General features: G+C 39.6%; 1 protein-coding gene and 1 long non-coding RNA gene across 4 annotated transcripts in view; one reads left to right on the top strand and one right to left on the bottom strand.

Moving 5' to 3' along the window:
- LOC135970237 (uncharacterized) overlaps positions 1-10,326 on the bottom strand; it is a 149,926-nt gene extending 139,600 nt beyond the window's left edge. For 2 of the 3 annotated variants that reach the window (XR_010585839.1, XR_012432860.1), the window contains exons 1-3: positions 10,182-10,326; positions 7,600-7,648; positions 6,586-6,631 (exon numbers count right to left, since the gene is read on the bottom strand). This is a non-coding gene — a long non-coding RNA (uncharacterized lncRNA). The remainder of the gene's footprint in view (positions 1-6,585; positions 6,632-7,599; positions 7,649-10,181) is intronic. The other variant, XR_012432861.1, reaches the window with a different exon arrangement.
- A 27-nt stretch (positions 10,327-10,353) lies between these two features.
- KLF14 (KLF transcription factor 14) lies at positions 10,354-13,857 on the top strand. Its single transcript, XM_005550797.5, has one exon. It carries the CDS (start codon positions 10,532-10,534, stop codon positions 11,501-11,503), a length of 972 nt encoding a protein of 323 aa, XP_005550854.2. The 5' UTR covers positions 10,354-10,531; the 3' UTR covers positions 11,504-13,857.
- The last annotated feature ends 6,673 nt before the right edge of the window (positions 13,858-20,530 follow it).

The raw sequence follows: 20,530 nt of genomic DNA, 5'->3' as shown, positions 1-20,530 counted from the left end.
GTCCACCCACTTATTTGGCAGATACGTTTTATGTATCTAATATTCCGGCTCTATTCTGTGATTTAAAAAAACAAAACATTTCACACACACAGAAAAGTACAGAGAATAATATGTCAAACAGAACTGTACCCATGCCCATACTGACAAATCTCATTCACCTAATTTTCTTCAGATTTTTTTAAAAATAAATAAATAATGAAAGAATCCGTTGAAACTCCATTCCCTTTCCTCCCCTACCAGAGAGGAAACTTACTACTCTAAATTTGGTATTTATCACACCTGCTAATGTATTATACTTTTAATATATGGGTATATGGACATATATGAATAATCTATGGATAACAATACATAATAATGAATACAGCACTTACTACATGCCTATGTGTGGTCTAATCATATTACATGCATTAACTAATTAGTACCACACAAATAAAGTCGGTACTATTCTCATTCCCTTTTATGAATGAAGGAAAGTAACTCAATCAAGGTCATGTAATTGGTGAGTGATAGAAGCAGAATGTGGCAGTCTGGCTGCAGAGTCTGTACTATTAACAACTATAACGTGTTGATACAGTAATTATGATCATGCATTTACGTTGTGTAAAAGATATCATATTTGACAGTCTTCTAAAATCTTAGATTTTGTTCATTCTATTTACTAAGCAAAGCATTATCCATGATCTAATTAGTTTTAGTCTATCTATCTACCTAATCTAATCTAATCAATATATCTATCTACCTATTTATTTAGAGATGAGGTCTTGCCCCCCTGTTGCCAGGCTGGAGTGCAGTGGCACCATCATAGCCCACTATAACCTCAAACTCTTGGGCTCAAGTCTCCCAAGTAACTGGAACTACAGGCTCAGGCTGCCACACCTGGCTATGATATTTTTTTTTTTTTTTTTTTTAAGAGATAGGCCTTTGATATGTTGCCTCACTGCTTATTTTTACTACTGTGTAGTATTGTCTTGCATTTTAATGAATAAGTTGCTTCAAAAATTTGCAGCATTGTCTTGCATTTTAATGAATAAGTTGCTTCAAAAATTTGCAGCAAATGGTGCTTTGAACATATCTGTAGAAGTCTCCTAGGGCCAAATACAAGAATTTCTCTATAGCATATAACTAAGGTATAAAAGTTCTAAGTCACAGGGTATGTATGAACATCATCATCTTGACAGGTTATCATCAAACTGTTGCACCAATTTCTATTCCCTTCATGAGAAAGTAGAGGGTCCTATGTCCCATGCTGAGATTTGAATCTGGCTGTTAGACTCCAAAGTCACCACACATACTGCTGAACTATTGAGCTGTTATACTGCAGAATCTTAACATCATCCACTTTTTTTTTCTGTCTCATATAAACATCTCAGTTGGGCCTTTGCTCTCAGTCTCATTATATAAAAATATTTTCCAATTATTTGCTATGTGCCTTTACTGTCTATGTGCGCACAACACTACAGGCACTGAAAAAGTGTTTGAAATTCATCAAAGAAAAGCTCATCTGTTTTTCATAAGGTCACATATAGTTCATTTAGACTTGAAATTAACATGAGTGTGAATGTCACAGGAAAGAAGTTCAGCAGATTAGAAGAAACCTGACAGCTAAGAACATAGAGGTTTTATCAAGAATGGAAATTAAACTTTAAAAAATTAGATATTAAATGATTAGATTTCCTAGAATATAAATCTTTGTTTTTATAGTTTGACACAAAACAAGCAGTTTTAATTATATTTAGATAACATCTTATGATCATTATACTAAAAAACTATTAAACAAATGATTATATATGGCATTTTGAAAAACTCTACTGAGAGTTAGAATTCCTGTTCTCCAGAAACATACAGATAAAAATACGTAGCTTTAAAAAATCCCTTTTATCCTATTGCCCAGTCAGGGATGTAGCTGGACTTCACTGAACTATAAAAATATCAGACTATCCTGGCTACTCAGGAGGCTGAGGCAGGAGGATCATTTGAGCCTAGTTGAAGACCAGCCTGGGCAACATGGTGAGACTCTGTCTCAAAAAAAAAAAAAAAAAAAAAAAAAAAAAAGCATCTGACTCAGATCCAAGAGCCAACTCAGCTTCCCTATCTCCAAGTTTCCAAAAGCAAACTCCCAATTTCCACCTCCTATATCCTGCTTCATCTAAAGCCATCCCCATCTCAAAATAGAAAGCATATTCTTCCAGTTACTGGGCTGAAATCCTTGCAGTCATTCATGAATCCTCACGTTCTCTTATACCCTACATCCAACACCTTAGCAGATATCTCTCACTCTAGCTCCAAACAACATCCCGGATCTGACCACACCTCACCACCTTCACTGGTCTAAACCACCATCATCTTTGTCTTGGATTTCTGCAGTGGCATATTAACTGGTCTCCTGCTTCCACTCTTGTTTGCCATTGAGTCTACTAGCCACACAGCAACCAAGGTGAATCAATCCTCCTTAAGACTTCCCATCTTCCTCTCCACATTGTTTACAAGGCCCTACATGACCTGCCTCCCACTCAGCCGAGTCCCTGAACTCATGCTTCCCTTCCCTGTGCTAGACAGAATAATAGTTCCCCACAGATGTCCAGATCCTAATACCCAGAACTCAGATGGAATAAAAGCTACTAATTAGCTGATCTTGAGATGGGGAGATTATATTGGATTCAAGTGGGACCAATGCAATCAGAAGGGTTCTTACTAGCAGAAATAAGAGGGAGAAGAGTAGATCAGATTTACGCAAATCAGAGAATGATTCCACCCATCATTGCTGCCTTTACAAAGGAAGGAAGGGGTCCAGGAGACAGCTACTTCTAGAAGCTAGAAAAGGGCAAGGAAACGAATTCTCACCCAGGATCTGCAAAGAATATAGTCCTGTTGACCTCTTGATTTTAGCCAGTGAGACTGATTTTGGACTTCTGAACTAAAGAACTGTGAGAAACAGAATTTTTGTGTTTTAGGCCACTAAGTAATTTGTTACAGCAGCTGTAGAAAACTAGTACAAGCCTCTAAGCTGCCCAGCACCCCACATACTTCATGCTTCAAAACTTTCACACTTCCTATTTTTCTCTTAGATTTCTCTAAGGCTACTCCCTTCAGTTCACCACATCAGAACGGTCTTGCCTAACCCCCGCACATAAAATATCCCCTTTCAGAACTTGCTATCTCACTGCCCCTGTTTTATTGTTCTCCATAGCATCTGTCACTGAATATCTGAAATACTATGAATTTACTTACTTGCTTGTTATCCGGCTCTCTCACCAGGATGTAAGCTCCATGAGGGCAGAAACTGCTTTGTTCACTGCTCTATCACCAGTGCCTAAAACGATGCTAGGTGAAGAACAGGCATCCAATAAATTTGTTAAATCAATGAATGCCTGTGTAAAAGAAGGGACACAGTTTAGATTATGGGTGTTGGGATTCTCAGAGGAAGTGAAAATGGATGAATGATGCATAGGAATTATTAAGGCAAAAAGTGAAGGCAAGAGCAGTTTAGGTTTAAGGGGCAGCATATGCAAAGATTTTACAGTGTGAGCGTTCGAGGAACTAGTGTTTTCAAAGGCCAATGTAAGCTGGAATACAGTGACTGAGTAGGAGGTCGTATAGAAAGGTATATAGGAGCCAGATCATTGCCCGTCATTTTGAATTTGTCTTAACTGTGATAGGAAGGTTCTGATAACTTCATCATGCAGCAACTATATGGGGAAGACGCTGGAATGGAGCAAGAGTGAAGTAGTGGAACTAGTTAAGGGAACCCAGTATTAAGATAGTTTGACCAAAAGCTGACGTTGATTTGGATTAGGGTACTGGCAGGAAAAAATGAGAAAAGAGATGGTCAAGACACATTTTCAAAGCAGAATAACCAAACTTGAAGGTTAATTAAATGTGGGGGCTGATGGAGAGGGAACTGTCAAGAATGACCCCAGTTTCCTGGTTTAAGGAGCAGGAATAGATGAAAGTGCTGTGTACTGAGACAGGGAAGAATACAGTAAGAGTAGATTAGGGGTAGAATTTGACTTTTTAATCTACTGTTTGAAATATCAATGAGACATTCCAGGAAGGCTAGGGAGCTGTCAAGTAGTTAAGACTCCCTGACATCTCTGGAAAAGAGATCTGGGCTAAAGATTATAAAATTTATAAGTTCTTGGGATACAGGTGTACTTAAATCATGGAAACTGTTTAAAATTACCTAGAGAGAGTGGGTAGAATTGAGAGAAGAAAACCTAGGATAGAGTTCTGTAGAAGTTTAAATTTTAGAGATTAGGTAAAGAGGTGGAATGAGTAATTAAGACTTAAACTGTTAAGGAACAGTTAGAAAGATGAAGAAAGCCCAAAAGAATGTAGTATTACAGAAGCCAAAAGATGAGAATGTTTCAAGGATTGCTCAACTGCTCTGAGAGTTCTAGTTATTTGAGGATTGAATTTAGCAACAAGGGGGTCAATGTTAATTTTTTTCTCCTTTTGAGAAAAGAAAGCTTTGAAAATTAAAGTATGTATAATAAAAAATTTCTCACTTTACCCATTTTTAAATGTACAGTTCAGTAGTGTTAAGGACATTTACATTGTGTGGTGCATCAATGTTGATCCTGACAAGAATTTCTGTAGCAAAGTGAGGGCTCGATATTGAAGCAAACTTAATAATCCATGGGGGTAAGGAAGTGGTGACAGAACATATTCAGCACTTCAGAAATTTGGCTTTCATGGGCAACCTAGCTATGTGGCAGTAGCTAGAAGAGAAAGGAGAGTCGAGAGAGATAGAGGGATATTTTTTAACTGAAGGTATTAATCCATTATTGAATGTGGATTCAAATTATTCTGTACAGAAGAAAACACAGATGATATTGGAGAGAGAAAAGGTATGTTATGGATTGTGAATCATGAGAAAGCAAGAGACAATGGAGTTAGAACTAGAACAGACTAGCTTTTGCCAAAAGGCGGGAAGGAAACTGGCAACAGATGCAAACAGGTGTGCAGTATTTCTAGGAATGCTGAATGTCTGGGATGAATAATCATAAATGAATGGTAATAGTAATCTGTCAGCTTGTATATTCCTACTCATCTCTTCTACTATATTTATGTAACCCCTACTATGTACATGCCCTGAACTACTTGTGACCAAAGGAATAGACCAGTCAGCTGTTCTATTCCTTCAGATGTTCAAGGCCTTCAGGAACATCTCTTTGATGTCGTTCCTGGAAGCTTCTGAATGGGCCTGGGAGAGATAACATTTTGGCAACATTTACTTCAAGGCCACAATATATGCTGCATTAAAAAATTACCCTTATTCTACTTTCCTTTTCAAATAATCCCCAATTATACTTCTAGACCCAATTCCTGAGAGGTTACACAATGAGCGCTGGTTACAGAATAGTTCAAGTGATACAATGCCAGGGAAATCCGGGGACAGCAACCTTCCAAAAATTTCATATTTCAGAAATCACAGTGGAATTATAAAGTATTTAGCACTGAATGGCAATAAAAGCACTACTTTAAAAACTTGCAGGATACAGATAAAGCAACCGAAATTTCTCTTTAAGGGAAATTTATAGCCCTTAATTATATATTAGAAAATAAGAAATACTGGAAATTAATTGATAGGTATTTAACTTGAAAAGCACTTAAGGTGCTAAGGAATAACACGCTAAACTCAATGAAAATGTAAGTGAGGGATTAATAAAAATAAATATAGATATTAAACAAATATATACATTTTAAAAGAAACAGATATATGATCAACAAGAAGACATATGATCTTCTTATTTGTAAAGACTACACATAAACCTCTATAAGTTTGTCTAAATATACAGACAAATCTTTGTTAAGACAAAAAAGAAAAAATAGAGAATTCACAAATATATGACATCAATAATGAAAAATAGGATATAACTACAGACACCATAAAGAATTTTTAAAGAGAATACCATGAACCATATACCAACATTTTAAAGGTTTAAATGTAGTATGTAATTTTTTAGGAAAAAGATGTGAATCATCAAAATTGATTGAAAAAATAGAAAACCCAAAGAAACCAACAATCATTAGAGAAATTAAATTGAATTTTCAAAATACGATAGTTTCACAGAGGAGATTTACCAAATAGTCAAGGAACAAATCATACCTATCTCATCCAAACTGTCACAGAATATAGAAAAAAGAAAGAAATTTCCAAATGCATTTTCCTTCTTGCACAAAGTGCAAGAAAGGAAAGTTTTAAACCAATGTCACTTATGAACATAGATGCTAAAATAAAATACATGAAGCACTATATTAATAAATAACAGTACATTAAGGCAAAGCAGGGTTTAACTCAGGAAAGCAAGGGGAGGTTCACATCAGAAATGTCTATCAATATGACCTGTCACATTAACATAGCAAAGATAAAACCTGTAATCATCTCGGTATTTTTAGAAAAAGCATTTAACAACATTTCAATATTCATTTCATGGTTTAACAATATTCCTACTTTAAGCATAAATGGGACAGAAGGAAACTGATAAAGGGTTTCCACCAAAGACTTACAACAAATATCATAATTATGACACATGAGAAACATTTTCAATGAGATAAAAATAGGAAAACAATGCTTGTACTCACCCTTACTATTTGATGTTATACTGAAGGTGCCAGCCCATCCAAGGAGCTAAGAAAGAGAAAAATGTATTAGGGGTGTTATTTATAGATAATATTATAATCTACATGAACACACAAGAGAATCTACAAATAAACTAACTAATAAGTTCAGCATGTTTGCCAACATTATCTAACACTTAAGGTTATTGCAAAATCTACAGGATCTCTACCAACAACAGTAGCAGCAATGACCAATTTAAACATTTAATAGAAAAGAAATCTCACTTATAATATCAGCAAAAGCTGTAAGGTACAATAGGAATAAGTCTAACAAAGAGGTATAAGAGTTTTATAAGCAAATTATAAAATGTTATTGAAAGACATTTAAAAATCAGAATAATATTAATGTACTAGGTGGCTCAATTTTTAAAGTTGTCATAGCGCCCCAATTTTAACCTATAAATATAACTAAGCAAAATACCAAAAGAGTTTTTCAATGCAACTTGACAAACTAATGCTAAAGTTAGTATAAAAGAATAGAAGTCCAAAAATAGTCTATACATTCATGAAATTAATAAAGCAGATTCTACAGTTATCAACATGGGTGGCTCTCAAAATCACATTGAGGGAGAAAAGTAAGTTGCAAAATGATCTGTACATTACCTAACAATTTTTTAAATGAACAAAGAGAGGATATGCCCTTCTACACATCAAGATTTACAAAACCATAGTAATTAAGACCGTAGTATTGGGTCAAATTTGGTTTGATCTGTGGAAAAGGACAAACTAGAAACATATCCATGAACACATAGAAATTAATTTACAATCATGGTGGCATTACACACTAATAAGGACACAAAAGACTGTTCAGTAAATCAGGTTACCACACGCCTTCCATATGGGGGTTGGGGGAAAAGGGAGGAGTAAAATTATTAAATTCCTACTTTACACCATTAAAAAAAAAATTAGTCCCAGATAGATCAATCTCATGTGTAGAAAGCAAAACTTTAAAACATTAAGGAAGACATAAGAGGCTACCTTTATGCATCAGGTATGGAGAGGTTTCTTTAATAATCCACAAATGACACTATAAAGAAAGAGATCAATGAATATGAGTACATTTTAAATTTTCTATAGTACAAAAGACATCAAAAGCAATTAAAAGACAAGCCACAGACTGAGACAATATATTTAATGTTTATACACATGAATTCCTACAAATCAGGAGGAAAAAAGATAAAACATACATGATCCAATGAAAAAAATGAACGAGGACTGTGAAAAAACAAATCTCAGACTTGGAAACCTCAATAACCAATAAACATATGGGAAAAAAATGCTTAATTTCACTAGCAGTGAGAGAAATTCAAATGAAACAACAAGATACTGTTTTTTAAAATAATCAAATTGGCAGGAATAATAAAAGTCTGAATCTAAACAAGATCATGTGAGGGAAACATGAACTGTCATACACTGCTGATGGTTGTGCAAATTGAACCATTTGGCAGTCTCTCACAAAACTGAAAATGTGTGTGGAGCCCGGCAATTCTCCATCTAGGTAGATACATAGAGAAATTCTCACATACGTGCAAAGGAAACATGTACAAGTAGTACCAAAATATTGACAGCAGTTTAATATTCATCAATAGGGGAATGAATAAACAGGACACATTTGTATGCATGGATCTACAATATAGCAATTAAAATGAATGAACTGGATCTACATTTATCAACACGAAAAGAAAAAATAAAAACACACCATGAAGGAAAAAAACAAGTCCAAGAATAATATGTACAGTCTAATACCATGTTTGTACATTTAAAAAAATCATTTAAACCAATATTCTGCATTTTATAGGTTCACATCCAGTTAAAGTGTAAAACCCAGATTGGAAAGTTACATACCAAATTCATGTCAGTGTTTGCCTTTGGGGAAAAGGGTGGAGAATGGTATTGGGGGCAGTACAAGGGGAACTTCAATTTTATCGGAAATGTTGAATACTTAATAGATCTGAGGGCGACATGACAAAATGTTAACATATTAATTATATGAGACAGGTATATGGGAGCTTGTAATGTTCTCTCTGCATTTTAAACATCTTCACATTTTTTCTAAATAATAAAACCAAAACAGCTAGTAAATCACTCTATCTCTGATAGATTTTAATGCGTAGATAAATGAACAGTTAATCGTCTAGAGGAACTTCAGAAAAATTAACTGTTTTGCAATGGAATCGCCTTAAAAATAGTAACACTGACAATATTATTTAAAAACTGCTGAAATGAATAAAGTAGATTCTATAGGTGTCAACCTGGATAGTTGTCACAATCATATTGAGAAAAGTTGCAAAATGATATGTATACTAGTGAACCATTTACTTAAAAATTTTAATAAATAAACACGGGTATATACATATATTTACATATATAATTAGGTAATAAGGGTATCAAAACAAATGCAGATTAAATAGCCACTTTATAATACTAATTACCTAGAAAAGTGAAGAGGGAGAAAGGTGAATGGGACTGGGGAGGGAAATAAAGTGACATTCAACTCTATCTGTAATGTTTAATATAAATAAAAACACGAAACAACTATAACAAAAATTTCACATTTGATTATCCTAGGCAGTAAATACATGAACGTATGTTATTCTTGCTGCATACGTATTAATTTTCAAAAGAAAAAGTACTTAAGAACTACAAATAAATGCACATAATTCACTCATAAAAGCTTGTATACATCAAAAACTAAGATATGACTATTTTTAGAAATTATCCTGTTTGTTTTTCTATGTGGTTTTACATTTTTTAAAAGAAAAACGAGGGAAAAAATGAAAGCAATGAAGACACGTAAAAGAAACCGTACATGCATTTGATTATAAAAAAGGCAAACCTCCACAATCACAAAACACCATATGAGCATTCTATATCATGTGCTGCATTTCCTTACTTTTAACTTTTGTCAAAAGCAAATTACAAGAGACTGCCTAATTGGAAACGTGACTTTCTATTATTAAAATGGTGGGAGTCCATTTTAATGTGTTTATCTCGCCGCTAGACTATAATTTATATTTCAGCGTTTAAATTTGTTTGGATGCCAGTGACAGGTTAATGCAGTTTAAACATGCATTTTTCTTTCGTTGGCTGAACAGTTAAATCGTTACCTAAAGGATTTTAAGTTTCAATTTCAACCGGGAGAGGATTCTTTGCTTTTCCAAGGTTAAAACTGTTTCTGGTTCGAGATGCTATTAATTAATGGCTACGTAGCGGATCTATTTAGGGAACTGCTCCCGGCCCCCGGGTTCACAGTTGAGCTGCTCAATGAGAAAACTTTTTTTGCTACAGACTTGGGGATATTTGCAATTTAGCCTGAGAGCGGCGAACGGGGAGTGAAATGGAATTCCAGACCACTTCGCTAACAATCGCAATTATGAACCGAAAGACATGTCAGGTATTAGCCATTTTTTTCCTTAAAAAAAAAAAAAAAAAAAACTTTCTGGGACTCCGCGGGACACCCAGCTGGCTACGGACCAGCGGACGGCGAGCCGGGGGGAGGGGGGGCGAGGCCGCGGCAGCCCAGAAGTTCCGACCGGGGAGTTTCGCTCCGTTACCATTACCTGGCTCGCCGGCAGAAGAAAGAACGCGGAGACAAGATAATTTCTGAGGCTGTTAAACATGACTTAGCCGGGGGGCCGCGCGTTCCGAGGGGGTGTCCTGCGGGCCGGGGCGGGCCTCCGCCGCCCCCGCGGGCTCCGGTGCGTCAGGGGCGCGTCAGGCGGGGCGGGCTCCGCGCGGGCGGCGGCGGCAGCGGCTGCTGCGGCGGCGGCGGCGGCAGCGGGCTGCGGGCGGCGCGCACCCGGCCTCCTGCTTCTCGCTCCGAGGCTGCGGGACGGACGCTCCGGGGAACTCCCTAGCCCGCGGCCGGCCGCGTTCGGACGGCGCTAGCCGGCGGCCGGGCGGTCCCAGCATGTCGGCCGCCGTGGCGTGCCTGGACTACTTCGCCGCCGAGTGCCTGGTGTCCATGTCCGCGGGCGCCGTGGTTCACCACCGCCCGCCGGACCCCGAGGGTGCGGGCGGAGCCGCAGGCTCGGAGGTGGGTGCGGCGCCGCCGGAGTCCGCTCTGCCGGGTCCGGGGCCACCGGGGCCCGCGTCGGTTCCCCCTCTCCCGCAGGTCCCCGCCCCCAGCCCCGGCGCGGGCGGCGCCGCGCCCCACCTGCTGGCTGCAGGCGTTTGGGAGGACTTGCGCGGCAGCTCTGGCGAGGGCTCCTGGGAGAATTCGGGGGAAGCTCCACGCGCCTCGTCCGGCTTCTCCGACCCGATCCCGTGCTCCGTCCAGACCCCGTGCTCCGAGCTGGCTCCCGCCTCCGGCGCCGCGGCGGTCTGCGCTCCCGAGAGCTCCTCCGGTGCGCCCGCCGTCCCGAGCGCGCCTGCCGCCCCGGGCGCACCAGCAGCCTCTGGTGGGGTCTCTGGAGGGGCCCTAGGGGCCGGCCCCGCCCCCGTCGCGGATCAGGTGCCCCGGAGGAGGCCCGTCACACCTGCTGCCAAGCGCCACCAATGCCCCTTCCCGGGCTGCAACAAAGCCTATTACAAGTCGTCGCACCTCAAGTCTCACCAGCGTACCCACACGGGTGAGCGTCCTTTCTCCTGCGACTGGCTCGACTGCGACAAGAAGTTTACGCGTTCCGACGAGCTGGCCCGCCACTACAGGACGCACACGGGCGAGAAGCGCTTCTCCTGCCCCCTCTGCCCCAAGCAGTTCTCCCGGAGCGACCACCTGACCAAACACGCTCGCCGCCACCCAACCTATCATCCAGATATGATCGAGTACCGGGGGCGTCGTCGCACTCCCCGCGTCGACCCGCCACTCGCCAGCGAGGTGGAAAGCTCCGCCTCCGGCTCCGGCCCCGGCCCGGCGCCCAGCTTCACCACCTGCCTGTAGGACAGTCATTGCTGTCAGTCTTACCCTCAAGGATGATCCCCCAGGCGGTTGTCCCTGCCTTCTCTCTGCCCATCCCCCTTTCCCAGAGTCATTACACCAAGGCACAGACTGGTTGCTCTGCTTTGAGGGTGGGTCCAGGCAGACATGTGGATTCTGGGGAGGTACTGGGGGCCGAAAAATAGCGGGAATTCTTGCAACGCGTATATCATCCTAAAAGTGGGGTTTGCCTCAAGACAGCCCCCGGGAACTGATAAGAAGGGATGAACTCCGGTACTCTCCGGAGTACTGAAGATTCTCCCCTCCCAGGAACCAGGGATGTGAAACTGGAATTCTCAGATGCCTGAGGAGCTCCCAGTCTCAAAGGACTCTGGTGTCTCACCCATCCACCAGGGCGGACCTTGGAGAGGGTGTCAGGGGTGGCAGTCTTGGAGATGTCCAGGACTGGGATGGTGAGAGGCCTTTGGAAACAGAAATGATTTCTATTTCTGTAAACAGCAATGTTTACTAATTTATTTTTAGCATCTTTTAAATAGGGATTCCAGGTTGATGGGAGGCTAATGCCCTCCACTCCCCCAATTGCCCCAGCTACCTCTGCTAGGAGAGGCCACATAAGCTCCATGTAGATGTGTGGCTGGGATATGCTTCTTGATGTCTGGGGTGTGAGTCTGTTTGCAGGTCCTATTGCATGATTTGGAACCCTGCGCTTGCGTCGTAGCCCTTCTCCCCATTTCGATTCCTCCTTGAGGATGGTAACTTCCTGGCTCACTCTCACGCTGAGATTGGTTAAACAATTTGAAAACAACCGTAAAGGCACCAGAAAGAAAAGGGTGGTCCAGACTAGTTCTCTATTCACTCAGAGAGAAAACTCAAGCGACCTTAAGGTTGGGCGGGGCCCAAAACAAGCGCGTTCATAACCATTGATAACTTTCAGGGAAATAGAGGCGTGTGGACACAGCTGCCCCACCTTATGTAATCTCAGGAGTGGTAGATTCTGTTCATTTCCTAATGGCTAACTAGGGGGTTATTTCCCTCAGAGTCTGCAGATTTTTGTTTCTGAAACAGGTGAGTTGGTAGATGGGAGAGGGAAGGGTAACAGACTGGTTTCTTTCAAGGAGCTGGCTGCCTTGGATTTGAGGAAGGAGTAGCGAGGTGATAGGTATTATCAAATAGGAGGACCTTTCTCCTCTGACCATATAGTCCCTCCAAGTTATATCCTCAGGGCCCCTCTCCCAATAAGAAGGAATCAGATATCAACAGTATTTGTTTTTTCTGTATGTGTCTCTGCTGCTGTGGATGAAATCATTGACCACTCTGCTTGTGTATGTGTGAATGTGTATATATGTGACCCTTTCTTTGGAGATGAGGCTGAAAGGCACTTCCTGCCCTGGGAGATCCCCTCTGACACCCTCCTGAATATTTTGCAATAGTCCGTCACTGACATTTGGGGAAGATGCTGTCATCTCATAGGACCCTAACAGGCACCTGGTTAAACAAACTGCTTTCCCCTATTTTGCAGATGAGGATACTGAAGACTAGATAAGCTCAAAGTCATATGCTGGGTTACTGGGAAGAGCCATGACTAGAACTTAGGTGTCTGGCCTGCTAAGTGACTCTTTCCCTCACACTTGGTTACCCCATCTCTTCCTCCTCTCTGGGACCTTAGTCCCTCCCTCCCTCCGTATTCTGTATTGCTTCTATGTACCTTCACATGTTGATTGAACCCTTTGCCTATTGTGTTTGACCCAAAAGCCCTTTTCTTAACAGGTTACTTTCCCTCCCTTCACACCATGTTGACATAAAGTGAGAATAACTTTTTGGCATCGTAGGAGAGACTTTCTCTTTGGACCTGCTAGGTTAATTTTCAGTGTGAATTCCCTTCTTTTTCTGGTCCTGGGCATTCCAGCATCCTCAAGAGGGTGAATGATACAAACATGGCATTGGGACTCTACTAAGTGCTTCTACACTAAATGAGGGAGGGGTCCTTAGAAAGGACCCAAAGAGTATGGCCTATGACCCTGAAGAGGTTCAGTATTTCCCAATGAAGGCTAAGCAGGGAAGGTAAGACTGTTGAGTTACCTGTGGGAGGAGAAGGCCCCCATTGTGAGATTGATTTTTGGTGGTGAAAGGAGTCCTCTCTTTGCTCTGTTTGTCTCTTCAGCTAGGGCTGGATAGCTAGGGCACTGTGGGTCCTATTGAAGACTACTGTTTCCTCTTTGTCCTTTTCAGTTGAAGATCTGCCACCGGGCAAGTGGACCAAAGAAACTAACAGGAATTTCCACTAACCATTCTGAAATTGGTTTCAAGAAAGCTTGGCTTTTCCAATCACCTGTTGATAAATAACTTTTGATTCTCAAGCTCCCAAATAGTGTCCTTATTTGGGTTCTTGTACATTGGGGACTTTCATCTGGGGATGGCCTCGAGAATGTCAATGTGACATGTCTTTCATTGGTAAAACTGACTCCTCCCAGGTCTTGAGGTGGTGGGGAAGGAGATACTCAGGACATACATTGGAGTAGCCAGATACAAAGTTTTTAGGTGGGTCTTTCTTGGTCTGAGTATTGTTGTTACCTTTTTCACTCCAGCAACCAGAGAGTTCTCAAGGAGTAGTTAGTGAAATGCCGTGAAAAGGGCTTCCTAATTTTATTGGTGTTTCTTTGGTTTCTTTTTGTTAATCAGATGGTGCTCAATGAGTGAGTACATATGGGGGTTGGTTGGGGTCAGATTGAACCTCTGAGCCCTTGCCCCATCCCTGCCATCCCCAGTTCTGATGTAGGAATGACCCAGTAGCAGAAACTATTCATAGACCTCTTCCTGAAATATGGGTTGGAGGCTGGGGATGAGTTCTAGGTCAGACCTTGGGTGTGAGGGAGTTGGATCCCCTGCTTCTGCTGGGAGGATGTGAAGAATACAGGCTTTGCCCCCACCCGTGGAGGCAAGAATATGTCATTTGTCCCTATTTCCCTGTTCTTCTCCAAGCAGGGAACCATTCTGGAATGTCATTTGTGACCCCCATCTCTACCTCTACTCACTTGTCCCCAAAGGAAAAATGATTGTATTCTCTGATGGAGACATAAGGAGGGGAGGTCATTGTACACACACACACTTAAGTTCTCTCTTTTACACCTCCCTGCCTGCAGTGTGCATGCACTTCACTCAGATCCTGCTTCCATAGGGTAAGCACACCTGCTGAGCCCCAGACCTGCCTTCTAGAGGCAGGTTTGAAGAACACCTCTCTCTGTTCCTACTTTTGGGGCAGCCCTGCTCCTTGCTGCTATCCAGGTAAGTATTTCCACTGTGTGTTTTTCTTTGGGTAGTCCAGATCCAAGACCAGGAATTAGGAGGAGTGGGGGAGACAGTGTATTAGAAAGCCCAGTTTTGACCGTGATACAGCTTCATCAGCAAAGTAACATTTGACCCTTGAGCAACATGAGTTTGAACTGCACAAGTCCACTTATGTGCAGTTTTTTTTCAACTAAACAGTTCAAAAATAGGGTATTTGTGGGATGCAGAGCCCGCTTATATGCTGTTCTTTACACATATACAAAAAGTCACATGCGAATAGAGTATAAAAAACTCTTCATATACATGGGTTCCACAGGGCCAGTTGAGGGGCTTGGGTATGCGTGGATTTTGGTATACGCAGGGATCTTGGAACCAATCTCCATGTATACCGAGGGATGACTGTACTGATATTTTGACCCTCATTTGTCTGATTCTTGTATCTATTATTCATTTGGCTGATAACATAGAGGGGAAAGAGGTAGAATTAATATTCTCCCTTAAGCCCCACCACATCGAGATGTGCCTTGCCTGTTAAATCTTGAGAAATAGGCACTTCACCTGGAATTAGGGAATCAAAATAAGATGTGTGGAGATTGGATGTCTGTAATGCCAGAGTACAGGGCTTTAGTGCTTTAATGATCTTCAGCCTTTCAGTTCTTTAGTCGTTTCAAGTCTTAGCAGCCTATGATAGCAAGTGTCCTCACACAAGCCACTGATTTTTTTAGAGTCTCTGAGCATAGACTTTGGCAAAAGTGAGCTGTACAGACCACTGTGGCTGATTTTGATTCACATAGATGTAGCTGAGACAGGATCACTGCAGAAAGGGAAGGCACTATTGAATAGATCAATTTGTGCTGCCTTTATTCTCAGCCAGAATTGCAGTTGAGGATTCTAAGGTCAATGGCATAAGTTCCATGTATATGTAAGAGCACAGGTTAGGGACATTCTAGCTCTTAAGTTCTTCTGGGAAGTATCAGGTCGTATCAGATCAGTTTCCCCCTTACCTGGATTTGAAATGCACCCTTGAATAGGGCTAAGGAGAGGCCAATGGGGAGGCTTCAAGTCCTTTAATTTATATGGGATATCCAGAATCACCTTCTATTTATGTTCCAAGTTGATGCCAGATGTGTTTACTATATAAGCCCTGACAGTGGAATTTCAGGACCTTGGCTGAATTTCTTGTGTGTTCAACCACAGAGAAATGGTGGATTTTATCATAAATACATAAAGAAGAATGGAAGTTTTTGTTATGTAAGGGTTTGAGGAAGAGAAAAGCAATAATCCCAAAGACAGGAAAGGTATTAAAAAGGCTTTTGCCTGAATCCTTCTCTCCCTAGGAATCAGAGTCTATTCAGGAAATAAAATGGGAGCCATATTTGTTTCAAATATATATTTAAATCTTGAAGTCAAAATAGAAGCAGTGCAAGGGTGAAAACTGAAGAAAGGAAGACGGTTTGATTAAGCTGAAAGAAGAGAAGGATTTATTTAGAAGAAAGGTGGTATTTTCAGAGGACAGTATTGATGATGTGAAAAGAAAAATAAGAAAGACCAGTAGCCAACAATCTTAAACATGGAATTATAAAGGAGTGGCGTTTTTATAATTAGTAGGTTAGAGGAGGTGATTAGAACCCTAAGAGATCTAACAGAAGCATGGATGCAAGCTTTACATGAATGTCCATCTTCACTCAGGATCTCAGGTCCAAGAAAATATTGAGAGGTACCTGCTTGAATTTGCAGAGAAAGCACTGGAAAATCATCCCTATGACTGAGTTAGGTATAGTAGATGATTACAAAAAATGTAAACAATACTTCCAAGTATTTTTAGCTTAGTTTCAGTGATATTACCATTGTCATTGGGAATATAGATGGTTGCTTGGAGGACGTACAGAAAGAAGTAGGTCTTTAGAAAGTGTAGGAAGATGAGACACATGAAATATATCAAAGTAATTGATCAAATTAATAGAAATTAGGAAGCAAAAAGGCATGACCATCTCAATAGTTTCAAAAATAGGTATTTGTTAAAACTCAGCAATGATTTGTGATTTAATTTAAAAACACCTTAGTAAAGTAGTAACAAAAGATAATTTCTTAAGTTGATAAAAGGTATCTGCCAAAAGCCTACTATAAAAATCAAACTTAAATGTTGAAACATTGCAATCTTTCCTATTGGCCACATGGTAAGATACAAAGAAAGTCTAGACAAACTTCAGGCAGGTAATCACATAAAAATACAATTAAAAAAGCATTAAAAATCCATCAATTGGGAAATGTAAAAGGAAGCCTCTACGTAAGTCAGACAACAAGGGAAATTGCAGAAATTTAGAGCTGAATGAAAACAAAAAGCACTATATAGCAAGCAAAAAACACCAGGGGAAGAAATGTAGTTTATAGCCTTAAATATTTTATTCAAAAAAGAGAAAGATTGAATGAAGGTGAATGAACTAAGCTTTCAATTCCAGAAGAAAAGGAAAACAAACATTTAAATATTACAAAGGTTGTGGCCTCCAAAAGAGCATACTACATAAATAGATATGCACTATATGTGTGGTTTAAGATTTTATAGGGATGTGGGGAACGGAGTGATTAGCACCAAAAAAATCTGAAAGCAATTCTGGAGGGGTGATAATAAAAAAAAGGATGAAAATATTATCATTAGTAAAGCAGAAATTAATGAAACAGAAGAAAAAATAGGTAGCTTGAGCAAAACTCTTTTAAAAGGCTAATAACAGTAGGTTTCTTTGCAAATATAAATTTCTTAAAAAGAGAAGTCAGGTCAGGTGCAGTGGCTCACGCCTGTAATTCCTCCCAAGGTGGGAGGATCATTTCAGCCCAGGAGTTCAAGAAGCATGGCAAAGCCCTGTCTCTACCAAAAAAAAAAAAAAATTAGCTGGGTGTGTGGTATGTGCCTGTAGTCCCAGCTACTCAGGACACTGAAGCCAAAGGATTGCTTGGGGCCAGGAAGCCAAAGCTTCACTGTGATCGTGCCACTGCACTTCAGCCTGGGCAACTGAGTGAGGCGCTGTCTCAAAATTAAAATAAAATAAAATAGAAAGCACAAAAAGTTATCAGGAATAAAAAAATAAAATCATAACACAAAAAACAGATTTTTAAAATTAGAATAATACAAACAACTTTATATCAAGAATTGAAAACTATATGGATAATTTTATAAGGAAATGTAAAATTTCAAAATGGTTTAAGAAAATGTAGAAAACCTGAAATTGAAGTGGTCGTCAAAGTTATATCTCCCAAAAGGCACTGGGTCTTGGCAGTTGTATTGGCAAATTTTCTAAGTCTTCAAGAAAAAGATAATTTCTATTTTTATAAAGCACTCTAAAGCATAGAAAAGGATAGAAAATTAACCAATTTATTTTATGTAGTCAAGCTAACCTTGATACCAAAACAAGGCAAATTAAAAGACAAGAAAAAAAATACACCAATTTTATCTATAAAGACAGGTCCACAAATCCTAAGTAAAATTCAGCAATGAGTGACAAGAATAATGCATCATAATTGTGTGAAGTTTATCTGAGGTATGCAAGATTAATTCAATAATATCTATAAACATAATTCACTACATTAATTGAATAAAGAAGAAAATCATTTACTTTCTTATGTGCCAGCAATCATCAATCAGAAAATGTAATAGACTAAGTGATTCCATATTTGGTAGCAACAAATAACATAAATAACATCTATGAAGAATACTATAAAATTTTTACTGAAAGACATGAAAGAAAATAGGACTTTTGAGACCAGCCTGACCAACATGGAGAAACCCCATCTCTACTGAAAATACAAAATTAGCTGGGCATGGTGGTGCATGCCTGTAATCCCAGCTACTCGGGAGGCTGAGGCAGGAGAATCGCTTGAACCCGGGAGGCAGAGGTTGCGATGAGCCGAGATCATGCCATTGCACTCCAGCCTGGGCAACAAGAGTGAAAATCCATCTCAAAAAAAAAAAAAAAAAAAAAAGAAAGAGAGAGAGAGAGAAAGAAAGAAAGAAGAAACTAGGACTAAGTGGATAAAAATAATGTGTCTGTGGATGGTAAAATTCAATACTCTAAAAATGTCAGTCCTGTCCTCAAATTAATCTATATAGTTAATGCAGTTCCAATCAAAACCCCACAATAATTTTTCTTCAAGCTTTTTAAAGGAAATATTACAGAAGATCATAGGGGAAATGAAGGAAAAATTGCTTTACCAGATATCAAAATATGACAAAGTTACAGTAATTAAGGCAGTGTGGTATAATGCAGGAATAGACAAAGAGATAAGTGGAATTGGATAAAGAGTTCAGAAATAAACCTGTAAATACAGTCCAGTGGATGAGAGAGGTGGCATTCATGTAATCAGGGAAAAGATAGGCTACTTGATAAATGCTATTGAGACAATTGACTCTTCATGAAGAAAACAAAATAATACACAGCATTACTTTCTCTCTCAAACATTTCATAACAATAAATTACAGATGGTAAAGACATAAACATGTTTAGGCTATAAAAAAAATAGTAAAAAATACTGGAAAATCCCTCTATCATCATTAAATAAGGAAGGTCATCTTGTTTAGGACACAACAAAATTAAAAATAAAAATTTAAAGAAGGAAAAAGACAGATTTGACTGCATCAAAACTTTTAAATGTTTTACATTTAAAAGCCTAAACACAATTAAATATCAAGCTACATTCTGAGAAAAATATTTGTCAGGCATAAGATCAATGTCTGGAATATATAAAGAATCAAAAATTCAAGAGATAAGAACCAAAAAAGTTGGCAAAGTATAGTAATAGGCAATTAAAGAAAAGACAAGGATTGAGAGTGATGGTTAGGGGCTCTCTAGCCTTACATATAATGCTTTCACTCTTTTTTTTATTAATTTTTTTGTAGAAATGAGGGCAGGGTCTTGCTTTGTTGCCTACGCTGGTCTCGAACTCCTGGCTTCAAGCAATCCTCCTGCCTCAGCCTTTGGAAGTGGTGAATTACAGGCATTAGCCTCTGTGCCCAGCCTGCTTTGACTTTTTTAAAAAGCAGAATAACCATGTATTGCTTGTATAAGTCAACAAGATTGACATTTTAAAGTATTTTAAAGGACAGAAGCAAAATAATGGTGGTTAAGGAAAAAAAAAAAAAGCAGGTCAGACGCAATGGCTCACACCTACAGTCCCAGCACTCTGAGACAAAAACTTGCTTGAGACAAAAACTCAGGACCAGCCAGGGTAACATAGTTGTCTCTCTAAAATAAATAAATAAATAAATAAATAAATAAATAAATAAATAAATAAAAGTTAGCTGGACATGGTGGTGCATGCATGTAGTCCCAGCTATGCAGGAGACTGAGGTGAGAGGATTGCTTGAGCCCAGGAGGTTGAGGCTGCAGTGAGTTGTGATCACACCATTGTATTCCACCCTGGGCGACAGAGTGAGATCCTGTCAAAAAAAAAAAAAAGAAAAAAGAAAATCCTAGGTTTGGAAATGTGGAAATGATATACCAAACAAATGTTAAGTGTTAATAAAAGCAAGAAGGTGTGACATAATTAATGTCAGAGTCAAAATACAATTACAAGCACAAAACTTGAGTGCAGCAAAGGTAGATAATTTTATATGGAGAAAAAGCATAGTGTGCCTGCATATAGGAGTGTCAGCTCAGGAGCTCTCATACCTATTCTAGGACTTGGGCAGGGAGTTTCTTTTGCCCCTCATCCCTCACTAGGAATTCAGAGACTCATTCTCATTTTCTTAAGCTC

This window comes from Macaca fascicularis, chromosome 3 (assembly GCF_037993035.2).
Source record: "Macaca fascicularis isolate 582-1 chromosome 3, T2T-MFA8v1.1".
Classification (NCBI taxonomy): Eukaryota; Metazoa; Chordata; class Mammalia; order Primates; family Cercopithecidae; genus Macaca; species Macaca fascicularis.
This window is presented reverse-complemented; position numbering and strand designations above follow the sequence as displayed.